This window comes from Chenopodium album, chromosome 15 (assembly GCF_948465745.1).
Source record: "Chenopodium album chromosome 15, dcCheAlbu1.1, whole genome shotgun sequence".
Taxonomy (NCBI): Eukaryota; Viridiplantae; Streptophyta; class Magnoliopsida; order Caryophyllales; family Amaranthaceae; genus Chenopodium; species Chenopodium album.
In genome coordinates, this window is record NC_137848.1 from 3,289,834 (window position 1) to 3,307,891 (window position 18,058).

Here is an 18,058-nt window from a genome sequence, read left to right on the forward strand (position 1 = left end):
AAATTATCCTAACTTCTTGTTCACTTTTTCATTTTTTAAAAAATAAAAATAAATAAAAGGTTTAGTAACAGGCTAATGGGTATCCGGTACCCGAACTGTATCTACTAATCGATGTACTCATATAAGTCATACTTCCTCTATTTTTTTTTACTTGACCTGTTTCTTTTATCACGCTTGTTAGTGCAAAACTCTAATTATCAATAACTTTAATTCTCCACAAGTAAAAATTATAAAAGTTATATATTATGATAATATTTATTGAGACGAATTCAAAAAGATCCCACGTGAATATTTTTTTCCTTATGTATTATTCACAAAAGACGGTCAAAGGAGGGGTGGTGAATAGTGTAAAAGTCAAAGCGGGTCAAGTAAAAAAGAACGGAGGAAGTATGATACTCCCTCCGTGTTTTTTAAGTGACACACTTTGACCGACACGTAGTTTTAGGAGATTTTATTGATTTTAATAAAATAAGATGTTAGTGGGGTAGGTTGGAGGAGTGAGAAATGATAAAGTAAAAGAATGTGAGAGGAAGTGGGGACCATGAAAGGAGTGAGAAATAATAAAGTAAGAGATAGTGGGGTGAAGATATATTATTAAAATGTAAGGAATTTCTAAAAGAGGAAGTGTGTCACTTAAAAAAAAAGACCGTTTAAAGAAAGTGTGTCACTTAAAAAAACACGGAGGGAGTATACCCTAATCCGGTTCGGGTCCCATGGTTTTTTCCTTAACCCTCATCCTTATAAAGCAGACACCAAAACTTTCCCGCTATTTTTACCCTTTTCCAATCTCTTGAGACGACTCTTGGCGCCAAACTCCCATTTCCCATTTTCTTCTCCACCACACTACCGCAGTAAACACCAGTAGAGAGAGAAAGTTAGAGAGAGAAAGAGAAGGAAAACCATGGAGATCATGAGATCGCAGAAGAAATCTTCCGCCGAAGACGTCGCCGTCGTTTCCACCATCCCTCTCTACCGCACTCCTCCTGTACTCGAAGTTCGCCTTGAAGATTTCGAACTCTTCGCCATTGATCGTCTCCGAGGTTTTTCTCTCCTAATTTTTCTGTGGATTCTTCGTTTTCGAACTTCAATTTTACTATAATTTCGGAAAATTAGGGTTTCCACAATGTGCTTTTTATCGATTGGTTTTTTTTTTTTTTTTTTTTTTTTGTTGGGTGAAATGATAGTGCTCAAAGGAATTTCCGACGGACTTTCTCGCGGAAAAAAGCCTGATGAAATCGAAAAACTGGTAATCATTTGTTAATTAAAATAGTTGGTCAATGTAATTGAATTCTTATTAATTTTGTTGCATAGTTCTTAAATTTCCTTTGATTATTACTGCTATATCTGTTTTAGGTTTAATTTCAGGCTGATTTGATTAATTAATTAATTTGACAAATTAGGTGAAGAATTTGTTGAAAACTCACATGGGACATCCGCAGGCTTCCGAGACAATTAACAAGGACATAATCTCTCACTTTGTTCTCCGCCTAGTTTATTGCAGATCGTAATAATTCTTTTACATCTCAATATATTTTTCATACTTGTATATACTCTATTATTTGGCTTTTTTTTTTACTAATTACTATTGTTTAATTTTGTATTATTGTCATTTGTTGTGTAATTTTGCTTTAGCTAATGATTTTTCTCCAAACAATTGGTTAATTCTAGGGAGGAGTTAAGAAAATGGTTCTTGTCAATGGAAACAACTCTCTTTCGTTACCGATATAAGCTTGCGAGCTACGATGATCAGGTATATATAATACTATTTTGTAGTTAAAGCCTTTAAACATATTCAATAAATATCAGCTTCACAGCAATATATTTCAAATTCATTTGTATGTAGAAAGCAATATTAGCGGAGTTTGATCGTCCCTACAAAGCAGTTAGCAATGCAGAATTTGAGGTGATTAATGTTTATTTTAGTCATATTTTGAGATCGGTTGTGTAAGCTTTAACTATACGTGAGTGATTATTGTAAGATATTAGTGCTGATTTTTTTTATTTTTACTGTAATGTAATACTAGAGTGTGAAGGAGAAGCTAACACAAGTTGCACGATCCCTTGGGCAGCCTTTGACCAGCGGTATGAGCAATTTTGATGTGATTTTTTGAAAGTCTTTTAAATGATTGAATCTATTAAGTACTCGTATGTATTAAAGGTTGTTTTATGAAAGTTTTTTATGAGATGATGTTATTCTATTTTCTCCATTTGATTCTATTTTATAGTTGCATGTTTATGCTCTAATGCAATCTTATTGTTGTTACTTCATTTTTTTTGCAGCTGATACTGTATTTTACAAGGTAAGCTCAATGCTCTTGTATTGTATTTTCTTCCTTGTCCTAAAAGCAAGTTTTCCTAGCAAATAATCATTTCTAAATACCTTTTCTACTAATGGATACTATTGGCATGGGTTGAAGGATATACAGCTCAGAACATTGTTCTCCTGGTTGTGCTACATTTGTCTTTTTGACTTTTTTCTGTTGCTTGTCGAACACGAGAAATTGACTGATGTTCATAATACTAAGTTCTGTTCTAAGTAGCATTCCCTTGTTTTTTTGCTAATTACATATTCTAAATTAAGGTACCATTTGAAGAAGTTCCTGAGCTTGTGGCTGGACGCAGAGTGTACATTCATAAAGGGCATGCCTATGTTGCTATGAATCAGGTGAGATAGTAGTGATTAGCTGGTTTATTTATTAGTTTTTAATGGTCTTAATTCATGTACTATAGTTGAGCTGATCCATATGTCTTTTAGGTTGTTTCTCTTGTTGTCACACAATTTCGCAGCAATCTATCAAAAGATCTTATACTTACAAATAGGTTAGTTGGTTGATTCTTGTCTTTGAACTCTTCTTTTACGGTGTTCTAATAGCTAGTCTGTGTAGTAAAATAACCAGATTTAGGAGGGAAAATATTAAACTTTCTTGCTATACTTTTCTTGTTTCAGTCTGAATTTTATGGTTTGTTGATATAATATATAGCACATAAATTTTAGCTGTAACTTGTTTTACTTGCCTACTTGGTGATCTAATCTTGAAACCCCAAATGTTGGATTTCAATCAAGGAAGTCTTCAAGTCATTTACCTGCTAATTGATTGGAAAATTTTAATGGTAAAAACTAAAAGGAACCTTTAACAATGTCCTTCATGCTTGGGAAAAATGTCCATTGGTACTGTTTAAGTCTATCTACCCTTAATTTATGTTTAAAGTGGAACAAGACATTTTTCTAGCTGGCAGCGTCCTTGGCACAAAATTGTGTAAAGCAGAATTAAATAAAGCATATCTATCTGCCTGTGAGTAAATAGGTGATTAACGTTTTCTTGGGCATTATGGGCTGCAACACTCCTGTATTGAACTCATGTACTTAGGACTCGTAAAGTTGTATACATACTGTGTCCACAAGAACATCACGAGTCAAAGTGAACTCACTACAAGTTTAGAGTGGATAGAGATTGATCTTGTGGAATTGAGACCAGCCACAATCTGTACATCTAAAACTCCACAATTAGTGCGTCTTAGGTTTCAGGCTCATTTATTTTAGGAAATGAAAAGCATGTGTTTGTTCTGCAATTATGTATTTAGGAAATTGTCTTTCTAGACTGGAAACTTAGACATCTTTATGAGTTTTGTCTCTCTTCATGTTTTTAGTTATTTTTTTTCTTATTCTTTTTGGGAAGTTTTAGTATTTTCTCAGAATCTGATCTCAATAAGAAAAGAGTTGCAACACTGATTTTGCTCTTTAATTCCTGCGATTTTACTTCAGAAAATGGACCTCTATGATCAGTGAAAAGGAGAAGAATAGATTGACTCCGGTAAGTAGCAGAGCACGTGTTTAAGAATCTTGAGTTTGTCAGTTATTGATCTTTGTGCTTATGGTCTTGGCAGATTGTTGAATCTCTCAGCACAAGCTACCTTGGTCCTGACTATTCTGAGGTATAATCTCTTTTTACTAAAGTTGTACACCTGTAGCTTCTTGAAAACAAAATTTGAGTGTGTCTTGCTGCCTGTGCAGGCAAATGAATTTGCAGAGATATCACTGAAAGATATTGATCAAGTAGCAAATAGTTCATTTCCCCTCTGCATGCGCCACCTATTTGAAAAGGTTGAAAAATATACTGTCTAATCAGCTAGTTTCTTATATTGTACAAATTTATTCTCTAATTGTACCTGTATTTGCATTTTCATCAGATATTACATTGCTCTCTTGTTTGACAATATTCACTTGTGTTTTGGGCAGCTAAGGGAAGACCATCACCTTAAGTATGGAGGCAGGATGCAATTAGGTCTATTTCTCAAGGTATGCATTATCTGAAATAAACCTCTTTTACAATTTCCCAACCTTTTCTTGTTGAAGATAATGAAATCAAATGTCATTCTCTCAGAACCCTTTCTGCACCTAAAATTAATTTTAGTTTTTTGCATAAAGAATTCTGTCCTATAGGTCTTGTGCTTTGGTGATTTAACATCCTTACTTGCTCTTAAAAAATGAGTTAAGATTTCCCTAACTGAGGGATGTTTTAATTTTGGTTACTTATGTTTGTACTAGTGTTGTTTATAGTTGACAAAGGTTACATTTTTTTTTTTTTTTTTTACTTGCCACTTAATGTATTAACAAATTTGTTTGGAATTTTTCCGTTTATCATGTGATTGTGGTGAGTCTGCGTTGGTTTGGACATGTAAGACGGAGACCCGAGGGTGCACCGGTGCGAAGAGTGGAAGAGTGGGACCATGGAGGGATTAAACGAGGAAGAGGGAGACCAAAGATGACTTGGTTGGAAGGAGTGAGGAAGGATATGAAGTGCATGGATTTACGTGAGGATGAAGTTTTGGATCGTAAGGGATGGAGGAGAAAGATTTATGTTGATGACTACACGGAATAATCAAATTTGGTTCATGTTAGCCGACCCCACTTTTGGGATTAAGGCTTTGATTGATTGATTGATATACATGTGATTGTGGTGAGATACATCGGTATTTATTTTCTTTGCTGCAGGGTGTAGGATTACCGTTGGATGATGCTCTTGCCTTTTGGAAATCTGAGTTCTCCAAGAAGGTAATAGCTTCAATATCAACAACTGATTCCTGAAACTTTGGGTAGCAGATGTAGTATTGCTGTGCTATGAATATTTTTGAGTAGGTTGCATATCTGTATGATAATTGTTGCTGTTTGATCTGTCTTTGCTAGGTTGGTGCTGAGAGATTTGACAAAGAATATGCTTACAGCATTCGCCACAGCTATGGAAAAGAAGGCAAGAGAGTGGTAAGCTATCTATGCACCTTTTCCTAAAGAGAGGAATGACTCTCATTTACAATTTCATCATCATTGAGTTCTTGGATTTTGTGTTTTCAGGATTATACACCTTACTCTTGTCAGAAGGTCATCTCAAGCACTCCTGGTGTTGGAGATCACCATGGCTGTCCTTATCGGCATTTCAGGTAAGGTCACTCGGTAATAAAACATTGATTGACTTAGTTGAGTCTAAATAGTCACCTTTTGTATAGATTAGACTCATCACTTAGGTTTCTAGTCTGTTAGTCACGGGAATCTTATCATTACTTATGGGAAGCTATTTTGAATTTTTATTATTTTGATCATCAAATTTATAAGATGTGAAAGCTGGTTTTCACCATTTCTTAATTCATCTGAAATGTTCTATCTTTAGTTTAAAAGTCTGTATTCTGCCATAGGGACTTGTTTCTTGCAGTTGTAAACATTAATGCAAGGTTCGTGATAATTACAGTAGGGTTACTTGTTTACCATATCATGTGGCAGAGGCTTTGCTTTTAACATGTAATTTATCCTTTATATGATGTGTTATTTACTTTGGCAGTGAGGACAACCTTAGAGCCGCACTTAGTAAAATGGGAGTGAATAGTCGGGCAATGACTGATGTTATGGACAAAGTCCGAAACAAACACTACCAGGTAAGGGATAGTGCATTATGGTTAAATGTGCACTGTTAATTCCATCAGGCACCTTGGGTTGTTAATCATTTGGAAATGGTAATGCGTGCACAGATAGCTTGCACCTTAACATTTGAAGCTATTCACGGTTCGTCCTGTGATGCTGGAATCAACCATCCAAACCAGTACTTCGGTGAAAGCCAGAAGATTTTGCAATCGAAGGTATGCCATTATTTTTTCTGATCATTTTAGTTTGCAAATTTGAAAACCTTATTTTGCAAATTTGAAAACCTTATCATATTATTTGCTTCCGATATAAGCCTAGAAATGATTTCTAGGAATTTCAAATCTCATACATGAATAATGACTGATGTTGATCCATATCTGGCCATAGCTGATATTGGGTTAAAATCCCCAAATTCAGCTAGTCTTTATGCCTGAATTTTCATTTTTATGAAGTTCGGTAAATTATGTAAATAGTGAAATATATATGCAAAATAGTTTCATATCTATGTTGATAATAACAAAGCAAATAAAAGAAAAATTCATCATATGATAAAGTAGAGCTTAGAGAACATGTGTACAGCAAAATATACCTCATGAGGCCAAACCTTTATTACTAGGTCAAGTTAGCTTGGTGAGAACTTGGCAATTATATTTAGCTATCATTGAAGTTTAATCCTATTTGTAATATTTGGTGCAATGTATCCGTACAAGATTGCAATATTGCTTAACAGGAAATAGAAATAGGGAGAGATGAGAAGTAAAGACCTACATGTTAGCAATTTAGCATCTCACTTCTGATAGCATGGCTTGAGACTCAATATTCATCCAAAATATAGAATGTATACAGTGACTTTTATTCACGTATTGAAGTGAAGTTTCTTGTGGTGTGGTTTGAATCCAGTCAATCCACTTATACCTTTATCATTAAGGTTTTGAAGGTTGGTTAGTTGCTTTTTTGTTTTTTTTTTTCCCTTTTTATTATAAATTCTTTTTGGAAAACAGTTGAATAATTGAGTATGTTCAGATCCCATGGAAACAAAATTTCTGTCTTCGTTTGCTTTTTCAGCATTGATGATTGATTATAGATGATTTTGCATTTCTTTTTATGCAGAACAATTCTTCTGTATGAAGATCCTTATATTAGGGCTTGGGCTTCAAGATGGACCTTTGTTATTGCTTTTGTCTTCAGGTATGAGTATGACTGTATTGTGTTGTGTGGGGTTTTGGTCTAATAGTTTCCAATGAACATTTAAAATTAAAAATTGTGAAAATGCAGATTACTTTGGAAGTATTTTAACCTAGTAGACGGAAACTATACTTATAAGTTACAGGTTTCTTTTGTTCCTATGGCAATATCATTGCAAGGCATCAGCCCAATGTTGAGTCCAGGCCTGCTATACAATTTACCTATGCTCGAAGGAAGACTAAATCAGCTGCATCTAATGGCTGAATGTGCTGGAAGAATGAGCTGGAATTTCTGTTACAAGTTTGTTAGCATTGAGGGCAGCTTAGTAATTCCTTTTCTAGTTTGTTATTCTCTAAGGCAGTTAGTTTGTTATGGCTAATTGTATTTAATAAGTAATTTTGCTTGTAGAAGGGGTATGCAAAATTATTATTGAGTGAACAAACTTGGAGAGAATCTCTTCCTCTCGAATGAAGAGAGATTGTATTGCTAGATTATCCTGATCTTCAATACAAATATCAGCTACTTGGCCCTATTTTTTCTGCATTTCCTTTGCTTAATTACTCTGTTTCAGCTAAGATCCTAGCAAATTTGGTATCAGAGCAGTCTCGATTCTTACCGGAGAAGAAGATGGCTTGCTTAACTCATGCGCAGCGTTTGGATTTATTGGAGCAGGAGATTGCCGGAGTTCCTGGCCGCGTGGCCCAGGAGATCACTGATGCTCTGGCAACGCTCAAAGCCAACCTTAGTGCTCAGTTTGCTGCTGGAGCAGCGAAGAATCGGTCGGACAACCGCTCTCCCTTGGGAAATGGACCACCATATCAATGGGACAACCCTTTCGCCGGTTCGCAACCACGTTTGGAGTTTGGTGATGGTGGGCAATCGAATTGGAAGTTGAGAAAACTCGATTTGCCCCTGTTTGATGGCACGAACCCAGATGGATGGATTCTCTGAGTTGAACGTTTTTTCCATTTTTATCGGTTATCGGCTGAAGATCAGTTGGAGGCTGCGGTGGTGGCGCTCGACGGCGACGCCCTGCTATGGTACCAGTGGGAACACAGGCGCCACCCGTTACTCACTTGGGAAGACTTGAAGAAATTGATACTCCGTCGCTTCCGCACCACCGCCACGGGCACACTCCACGAGCAGTGGCTTGCTCACCAGCGAACCGGCTCGGTGGCCGACTACCGTCGCCGATTCATTGAGTTATTGGCTCCGATTGATGGAGTGCCTGAAGAAATTGCGAAAGGGCAGTATATCAATGGATTGAGGGAGGATATACGGGTCGAGGTTCGGATCTTAGATCCGGTTACTTTGGATCAAGCAATGGAGCTATCCATGAGGATTGATGAAAATTGAAGCTCAGCCCAAAAATAAGGCCCAATCAGGCCCAATCCCAGTTTACCCAGTTGGCGAACCCCAAACCCATCCTACAGATCCAACCCACAAACTACCTACCCAAATAACCCGAACCAAAACACAAACCCAAACCTAAACACTAACACCCACCTTTCCCAGAATCGCACCACCACCCCATTCTCCAAAGCGACCGGCGATATAAGGCGGCTGACGGAGAAGGAGGTCCAACAGAAGAGAGAACAGGGATTATGCTTCCGTTGCGATGAGAAATGGAATTTAAATCGCCGATGTCGCCGCCGCGAACTGAGCGTGCTGCTCACGGTGGATGACAGCGACGGGGATGAAGGTGAGTCGGGTGAGTTCGCGGCTGCTGAAATTGAAACACCCACACCTCCGCCACTCTCACCACCTCTAGCGGTTGACCCAGGAGTTTCCCTTTGCTCGGTCATGGGTATTACTAGCCCTAAAACTATGCGCCTGGAAGGTGCAATCAATGGCGGCAAGGTTGTAATGGTGGACCCTGGTGCAACCCATAATTTCATTTCAACGGCGGGGCGAACTATTTACAGTTACCCATTACTGAGTCTAGAAGCTTTGGTGTCTGGGAACAGGGGCAGCTGTACAAGGAGAAGGGGTTTGCGTTGGGGTGTTATTGGAGCTGCAAGGACTCATAGTCAGGGAGGATTTCCTAGTTCTACCTTTGGGAAATTCTGACGTCATTTTGGGGGTTCAATGGCTAGAAAAATTGGGGACTATTTTCTCCAATTGGAAAACTCAGACATTGCGTTTTCAAGTGGGTGGAGAGTCAGTCACCTTGAGGGGTGATCCTCAGCTAGGGCGGTCTTGCATCACACTAAAGGCGATGGTGAAGACTATACAAAAGGCTGGCCACGGTGTATTGTTGGAGTTTAATTACTTGGAAAGTTCGGGGGAGGAGGAACCGCAATTTCCAGAAGCTCTCGAACCCTGCTGACTCAGTTTCAAGAGGTGTTTCATATGCCCAACGGGCTACCCCCTCAACGGGCGGTGGATCATTCTATCACCCTGAAGAGTGGAGCAAACCCAATCTCTGTTCGCCCTTATAGATACCCGCAATACCAGAAGGATGAAATCGAGAAATTGGTGAAGGATATGCTTGCTGCAGGTATAATTCAACCCTCTACTAGTGCATTTTCTAGCCTTGTTCTTTTGGTTAAAAAGAGGGACGGTTCATGGCGTTTCTGCGTTGACTATCGTGCTGTGAATAAGGAGACTATCCCTGATAAATTTCCCATTCCCGTAATTGATGAATTGTTGGATGAATTGTTTGGTGCTACTGTGTTTTCTAAGTTGGATCTTAAATCTGGGTATCACCAGATTCGGGTTAAGGAATCGGATGTTCATAAGACCGCTTTTCGAACCCACGAGGGCCATTATGAATTTTTGGTGATGCCCTTCGGCCTCACCAACGCTTCGGCCACCTTCCAGTACTTAATGAATGAAGTGTTCAAACCATTTCTCAGGAAGTTCGTCTTAGTTTTCTTTGACGATATACTTGTTTACAGCAAGTCTATGACAGAGCACCAAGAGCATTTGCAGCAAGTTTTGTCCACCTTGACTACACATCACCTCTATGCTAACCTTAAAAAGTGTGAGTTTGGGAAGGCTAAGGTGGCTTACCTAGGTCATGTAATTTCGGCAGAAGGGGTAGAGGTTGATGCGTCTAAGGTTCAAGCTATGTTGGAATGGCCCGTTCCTCAAAGTCTTAAGGAGCTTCGGGGTTTTTGGGGCTTACGGGGTATTACAGGAAGTTCATTCAGGGGAACTATGCTTTGATTGCTAGCCCTTTAACTGATCAGCTTCGCAAAGATTGTTGGGGTTGGAGAGGAGAGGCCACTAAGTCATTTGAAGCATTGAAGGCAGCCATGACTCAGGCCCCTATCTTGGCTATGCCTGACTTCTCCCAGCCTTTTATTGTTGAAACAGACGCGTCAGGTCACGGTTTAGGTGCTGTGTTGCTCCAGGGTGTTCACCCAATTGCGTACTTCAGCAAAATTTTGGGTATGCGAGCTAGGATGAAGCTTATATATGAGAAAGAACTTATGGCAATCGTGTTTGCAATCGAGAAATGGAGACATTATCTTCTAGGACGACAATTTGTGGTAAGAACCGATCAAAAGAGTTTGAAGTTTTTGTTGGAGCAAAGAGAGGTGGGGCAAGCATATAAAAAATGGGTGAGTAAGTTGCTGGGATACTCTTTTGAAATCCACTACAAACCCGGCCCTTGCAACAAGGTTGCTGATGCTTTATCGCGCCAATTCTCACCATCACTACTTGTGGTTTGAGTTGGGAGGTTATTCATGGGTTTATTACCAGGGATCAAGTCTTGCAAAAATTGATCTCTCAATTACAACATGGGGAGGCTGTTCCTAAATGGTTCACATTAGAGAAAGGTATCCCGAAGTACAAGGGGAGAGTGGTGCTTCCGAGAAATTCTGAGCTTATCTCTCTTTTTCTCAAGGAATTTCATGACTCACCTGTTGGTGGACATGCTGGAGATCTTAAGACTTATCAGAGAATGGCCGGGGAATGGTATTGGGAAGGCATGAGGAAGGATGTCTATGATTATGTTAGACGCTGCCATGTTTGTCAACAAAATAAAACCTCTACTCTCTCTCCTCTCGGGTTGCTTCAACCTTTGCCAATTCCGGACAAGATTTGGGAGGACGTTTCCATGGACTTTATTGAAGGATTGCCCAAATCCTTGGGTTGGGACTCAATCCTTGTGGTGGTTGACAGGTTGTCCAAGTATGGGCATTTCATTCCTTTAAAGCATCCATTCACTGCTCAAACCGTCGCTCAAAGTTTCTCCAAGGAGATCATCCGTCTTCATGGCATGCCATCTTCTATTGTCTCTGACCGAGACAAGGTTTTCCTGAGTATTTTCTGGTCGGAATTATTTAGGCTTCAAGGCACTCAGTTGAAAAGGAGCACCTCTTATCATCCTGAGTCCGATGGCCAAACTGAGGTTGTGAACAAGGGTGTGGAGTCCTACTTGCGTTGCTTTATCAATGGGAAACCTAAGACTTGGGCTACTTGGCTGCCTTGGGCAGAATATTGCTATAACACAGCTTTTCACAGTGCCACCAAGTGTTCTCCGTTCAAGGCTGTGTATGGGAGGGATCCCCCTACTTTGTTGCGCTTCACACCTGGCAGCACTCATGTCTCTTCACTGGAAGATCAATTGTTAGAGAGGGATGCCATCTTAGATGACCTTAAGTTCCATCTAGCCAAGGCTCAGATTTATATGAGGCAGTATGAGAATAAGAGCAGAAGGGATGGCTCCTTTCAGATTGGGGATTTGGTCTATGTGAAGCTCAGACCATATAGACAGCAGTCCTTGGCTAAACGAATGAATGAGAAGCTTTCTCCGCGCTATTATGGGCCTTATCCTGTGATCCAACGAATTGGAGAGGTGGCTTACAAGCTTGAACTCCCTGCTACAGCTCGCATTCATCCCGTTTTCCACATTTCCCAGCTCAAGCAAGCCATAGGAGCAGGACAGCAGGCCTCTCCCTTGCCTGTGCAACTCACTTCTGATTTGGTGCTTGATGCAGAGCCAGAAGCAGTTCTTGGAGTGAGGACTACTCAGGCTGCTACAGAGGTCCTGGTTCAATGGAAAGGGCTGCCGATTGGGAAGCCACTTGGGAGGACTTCACTGAACTTGACTGCAGGTTCCCTCACTTCCACCTTGAGGACAAGGTGAATCTTTGGGAAGGGGGTATTGCAAGGCATCAGCCCAATGTTGAGTCCAGGCCTGCTATACAATTTACCTATGCTCGAAGGAAGACTAAATCAGCTGCATCTAATGGCTGAATGTGCTGGAAGAATGAGCTGGAATTTCTGTTACAAGTTTGTTAGCATTGAGGGCAGCTTAGTAATTCCTTTTCTAGTTTGTTATTCTCTAAGGCAGTTAGTTTGTTATGGCTAATTGTATTTAATAAGTAATTTTGCTTGTAGAAGGGGTATGCAAAATTATTATTGAGTGAACAAACTTGGAGAGAATCTCTTCCTCTCGAATGAAGAGAGATTGTATTGCTAGATTATCCTGATCTTCAATACAAATATCAGCTACTTGGCCCTATTTTTTCTGCATTTCCTTTGCTTAATTACTCTGTTTCAGCTAAGATCCTAGCAATCATGTTGTTATGTCAGTGAGGAACTGAGGATATTTTAAGTTGGTCACTTGGTTAAAAGTTAAAACCTGCAAATTGTTCTATTTGGGTAACTGTAAAATTTACAGTGCGTCTGTTTCAATCTGTGGAGTCACATTTTTTTTTTTTAAAGAGCAAGTCAGAATCTCTTTTCTTTATGATATCTATTTGGCAAGTTTGTTATTATGGGTAGTTCCTACAAAGGATCGGACTAATGACGTATACTTGAATTCTCGACGTAGATGCTACATAGTGGGTTCTCATCCTTCCGAGACTACGAGTGTAATAGGAACATCCGTCGACAAAAGGATCACCCTAAGATGATCATTTCATGGCTATTGAGAACGAATCAAATCAGATGGTTCTATCACCATCTAGTGAATGAGGTGGGGCTCAAGAGAGAATTACTTTATTTATTTATATATAAATTTTTATTCTGATTATTGTCCTTCCAGGCAATTTAATCTCAGAATTCTTAACAAATAAGGGTCAAGTCCTGGATACCAGTATAGATAATGGATATTAGGGAAATCTAGGAATGAAGTTTTAAGGGTAAATATAGGAATTGTCAAATATGGGCTGGATAACCTTATCTTGAGGCAACATCTTCTTGGTAGCCTGACCATGTCAGTTTGTATTTAAAATTGATTATCTAAGATAAGATCAAACTGCATTGGAAATCTTGCAAATGGATACTGTCTGTGAATACAACAACAGGCATGGAACACTTTGGGGTTTAGGTGTATAGATCATAAAACTTCCAAATATGAGAATATCTTTTGAATTGAAAGTTGGACCTATTGAGATGCTAAACAACTAATTTTGGGTGACAAAATTAGCAAGCCAGATTAAGGTCTATAGAGAAGCTAACGAAGAGGTATCCAAAAATTTGAATGTATGCTGTTGATAGTGCTGTTAAGATCCGTGGACTTTTAATTTGCATAGAGATGTTTGATATATTGAGTGTGTTAGAAGATAGAGTCTGTAAAGGAGTCCATAGGAGTATTTCAAAGCCACAAGAATTTGGTGAGGGGTAAGACAAAAGGGGGGCTAGAGCCTAGGTGCAAAGCACATGTATGAGATGTAATGTGCCTCTTAGTGCCCACAGTGCACTTTAATGAAAATGCTTTGCCCAGGCTTGCACAGTTGCACTTGGGAAGCAGCTAGGTGCACTTTACTAACAGTGCTACGGAGATCTCCAAAATTGACGCGTGGTTAGTTGATAGTAGATGCAGTAATCGCATGACAAAATCTTCATGCATCAGTGAGAACTGAGAAGGCCTATAAAGATGGGCAATGGTGTTTATGTTAAATTAGGTATTGTAGGCCCCCTTGTCATTAAATCTTGCAAGGCACAAGGTGATGTTCTATGTTTGCCGGAGCTTGATAAGAACATGTTGGGTGTTTCCTGATGATATAGAATCACAGATCCCTGATGTTCTATGGCATTATCAAGCCCATTGTACTCATAAAGCCATTGTATCTGTCACAAGGTTGGGCCGTAGGAATGCCTTAGTTTTCTTCCTTTTGTCCAACATGTGGTAGATCTTATGGCCTAATGTGAGCAAAAGAAAAAGTTTTTTGGAGCGTCATGCAAGATGGGCAAATCTTTACCGTTGGTAGCACTGTAGTAATAATAGCACTTCCAAATAGAATACAACTACTAGCTCTCAATCAAGATTGTTCTCCGTTTGCATTGAAAGAGAGAATGTCTTATTGTCTAAGTCTTTTTCATGGCTATTTTTAATTTCTCAATGCCCTTGGAAAGTATTCATAGGCTTTGTACAGAACTATTCCCCAAGCATGTTTATTAGGAGTAAATGGAGCACAGGGGTGTAGTTGGTTTCGGACACCAACCTTTTCGCAGGGCCAAGGGTAAAAAGTTGTCTATCCCGAGCAGAAAAGCCTTGCCTCGCGTCTTGCTACGTAAGGTAGTATACCTTTTCAGATGTCCAAGGAGGGCAACATACATCAAAAGAATCCGTTCACGTGTAGCCTTCGAATTACCCCAATCCATAGCTAAAGCCCCTGCTTTGCAATAGATAGCGGTTCTCGGAGGGGCTTTTAGTTGATTCGTGAATTGGTTCTGAAAAGGCCGGTAAATCATCGGCTACACAACCATTGCCGTCTAGTCATTCCGAGTTATTCATTCACACTTATAAGTCTATGACCTGTTGTTGTGAATGTTCCTGACTTCCTGCTGATTAGGCAGCCTCGAAATGGTTCAAGGGTCAATTACGATGATTTTAAAAAATTTTAGTTTTAGGATCTAAATTAAATTTTCAAAAGTATTTTCAATGCTTTATTTTTATTTTATTTTTTACGTATTTTGCTCTAGAGGATCAATACCTATATTTAGTATTAGTTCCTTTATTTTTGGCTCCTCAGAAGTCCTGATCCATAGGTTGTTTCTATAGAAACAGGAATTTTAAACTTTTTAAGTGATACTAATTCCTTTATATTCACTTGTTTTTGGTATGGCCTGTTTGCTCTTCCTTCCCTCTCTTGTTTTCTTATGTCCGTGTATTATGTGGCTTTTGGCGTTAATTTAGGGCACTGTTTGGATGGTGGAGAATTTGTGCATTCAACACACACTGAGGGTAAAGGTTTAATCTATTTTGGTTTTATAATACTACAATCGTGACTCATGATTACCAGTACCTAAGGTTGGATCAGGGTTCAGATATATAATATTATTCATTCAAAATTCTTATAAAACAAATCAAATCACATGTTTTGGTGTGTATACTTTGTGTTTCTTACAGCCTCGTGAAACCTTCTGCTCCATGTGTTTACTCAACTACCTCTCTGAAATTATAGAACTGATTGTTATAAAACCCTGATGCCTTTCGAATATTAAAACTTGAGTTGGAATAAAGGTGGGTGTGTGTGTGTTTTTTTTTGGGGGGGGGGGGGGGGTGGGGCGGTTTAGAAAGATTGTATGGATAGAATCGTGGATGATATAGTTGAACTGAAAGTACTAGTTTTACAGATTAAGCTTTATTCTACTTACTGCTTTCATAACTTTGAGCTGTTGAAAGTACTAGTTTATTGAAAGAATTTAAGAATGTATGGATAAAATCGTGGATGATATAGTTGAATTGAAAGTACTAGTTTTATAGATTAAGCTTTATTCTAATTATTGTTTTCTTAACTTTGAACAGTTAAATTGCCTTTTCAGGTGAGCATATTGGTATGCTGGAATCATGCTTTTCTACGTGGTCCTGACGACATCTTCTGTCTTGTTTTATTGGTAAGTTTACGTGTGCAAAGCAAGGGAAATGCCTTCGCTGAGTTATGTACTTGATGAAGTTTGTCGAAGAATTATAATATTGCAAAAGGCAATGAGAATGACGGCACTTAATCAGTGCCTTTAGGATGTAAAATATTAGTATCAGTTATAATTATATACTAACTTTAATGTCCATAATCATCTTTTCCATTTGTTTTATGTGAAATTTGAAAGTTCCCCTAAGACTGGAGGAATATTTTTGTCTTTGTTTTTTCATTTTTATATAATTAGTTCCATGCTCTACAAACACGACTACGGAAGGATGCAAAACTGTGCTGCATTGTCCCTTCGTCAACATGTAAGTTGTTGATTCGCTTCTGTCTAACTAATGCTGTTTTTATATACAAGTAATTCCTTTTCTGTATGATCCTGCATTTAAGCTGCTGCAGCTCAGTATTTCGTATTACTTTGCGAACCTTTATTTTTAGACTTCATGTGGAATACATTATGTGATATGGCCTTCTCAGTTCCATTTTTTTAACCATGAATTGCATGCGGGCAAAAAGTTGATAATTATTTAAAACAAATGTTAGTCAAAGCAAAGTTACTGAATAGTATCAAAAGTTAAAATGTGTCATCTAATTTGGAACGGAGGAAGTATTTAGTATTTGTATTTGTAGTCAGCATGGAATATTCGTCAAGGCAATAAAAAGTTGATTTATTTACAATTTTGCTACAAATCATGGAAATAAACTAAACTTATATTTTCTCTATAAAAAGTATACTACTTATTTCAAATATAATCACCCTTCTATCTTTCAAATTCCATATTTTTCTTTTCATATTCGCTTTTTAATACTGTGTGCTAAAAGCAAATAATACTTTTATTAGAGATGTAGTGAGTATTTAGAAAGTGTCACGATGAAATTAAATGTAAAATGTGAAGATAAATTATTTAGTTTAAGTATTGAATCTATATCCATGATCATGGATACTAACAAAATGTGGCTTCTTTGGTACTCCGTAAGTTTCTTATCTTAGATCTCAAAAGTTTGGGGTTTGAATTCTAAAAAATGAGGGTGCTTTGAGGTAGGGAATTTTTTTACCCTTCTCTCTACTCTTAAGTGTCTGGCCCGCAAATAATGGATTAAAAAAATGCAAGGATTTGAGGTTTAATCAGGATTCTTGTAAAAATATAAAAAAAAAAAAAAAAAAAAAAAAAAAAAAAAAAAAAAAACATGATCATGGAATAAATCATGTCTTTAAGAAGCTATTGTCAATAAATTGATCTTTGCTCCTTCCACATACTCGGTGCTAATGAGGTTTATCCAAATGGTAGCCTTATTGTGCTTAGCTCTTGTACAACTTATTCTACTCATTAGGTCATAAATTGGAAAATGCTATACATAAGGAAGTATATTTAATGTTTATATTTGTAACCTCGAGGGTTATTTATAGCATTACCTTTATAAATAAACTAGTTATTAAATTAATTTTCAATGTGGGACACTATAAATTTTTATGTGTCCGTCAAAAAATAAAAACAAAAATGTGACAATCAGAAATTTCTTTCTTCAATATAAAGAAATGAAAGAAAATAGAGTACTCTAACAAGACTGCATAAAAGTTGGCTATTAAAATGAGCATAATAGTTTCATAAATATACAAACAATTGTATTAGTGACATCTTAAAAAAGTTGGCTATTAGCCTATTACAGAGTATAATGGTTTTCATAAATAAATATACAACATTGTAATTTGTTTATTCTCATCCATTCATTTGAGATACTTAGTCTTAGGCTCTTAGCCCTTAATAGTTTCTTTAGGTTAAAACAACTTTTATCTTGTATAGTTAGATAAAGAAAATTTGAATAAATGAATATGCGTTGATATTTGACTGTCCAAGTTTTCCGTGTTTGGCTGGTTTATTTGCCGTTTTGTTTTGGGTTCAATGTGAGGGGAAAAGAAGAGGGGTTTGTGGGTTGGTGTGAAAACACAAAAGTATTGATTCATACAATGTATGTACCATCATTACAAGGATGTTGAAAAGATGCTTGACTCTTGGTAGTTTTCACCATCGCGCCTAAATAATGAGGTGATAAAATCCGACAAGTTTAAGAAAATGGAATTTCATTCAAAGTCCAACCGTCCTATTCTTAGCAGGGCTTACTAATTTATGTA

At 37.9% G+C, this 18,058-nt stretch overlaps 1 protein-coding gene across 3 annotated transcripts; it reads left to right on the plus strand.

Annotated features, from left to right (window-relative positions):
- The first annotated feature begins 797 nt into the window (after nucleotides 1-797).
- LOC145581614 (putative DNA primase large subunit) lies at nucleotides 798-16,165 on the plus strand. Of its 3 annotated transcripts, none has more exons than XM_081638628.1 (20): nucleotides 798-1,040; nucleotides 1,185-1,246; nucleotides 1,401-1,504; nucleotides 1,669-1,750; nucleotides 1,844-1,903; nucleotides 2,025-2,082; nucleotides 2,281-2,300; nucleotides 2,582-2,665; nucleotides 2,756-2,820; nucleotides 3,764-3,812; nucleotides 3,886-3,933; nucleotides 4,013-4,102; nucleotides 4,238-4,297; nucleotides 4,994-5,053; nucleotides 5,186-5,260; nucleotides 5,351-5,436; nucleotides 5,832-5,925; nucleotides 6,019-6,126; nucleotides 7,022-7,099; nucleotides 15,810-16,165. In XM_081638628.1, exons 1-19 carry the CDS (start codon nucleotides 902-904, stop codon nucleotides 7,037-7,039), a joined length of 1,362 nt encoding a protein of 453 aa, XP_081494754.1. In that variant the 5' UTR covers nucleotides 798-901; the 3' UTR covers nucleotides 7,040-7,099; nucleotides 15,810-16,165. The 3 variants fall into 3 exon arrangements, with proteins under 3 accessions (XP_081494754.1, XP_081494753.1, XP_081494755.1); XM_081638627.1 differs by having other exon boundaries at nucleotides 15,827-16,165; XM_081638629.1 differs by lacking the exon at nucleotides 15,810-16,165 and adding an exon at nucleotides 7,276-7,527.
- The last annotated feature ends 1,893 nt before the right edge of the window (nucleotides 16,166-18,058 follow it).

What these genes read in the sequence shown, in the direction of transcription:
- LOC145581614 (XM_081638628.1), top strand. Translation starts at nt 902, where the DNA reads ATGGAGATCATGAGATCGCAGAAGAAATCTTCCGCCGAAGACGTCGCC. An exon ending in TGGGCAGCCTTTGACCAGCG is followed by an intron (nt 2,083 to 2,280) that starts GTATGAGCAATT and finishes TTTTTTTTGCAG; the next exon opens with CTGATACTGTATTTTACAAG. An exon ending in GAAAAGAAGGCAAGAGAGTG is followed by an intron (nt 5,261 to 5,350) that starts GTAAGCTATCTA and finishes TTGTGTTTTCAG; the next exon opens with GATTATACACCTTACTCTTG.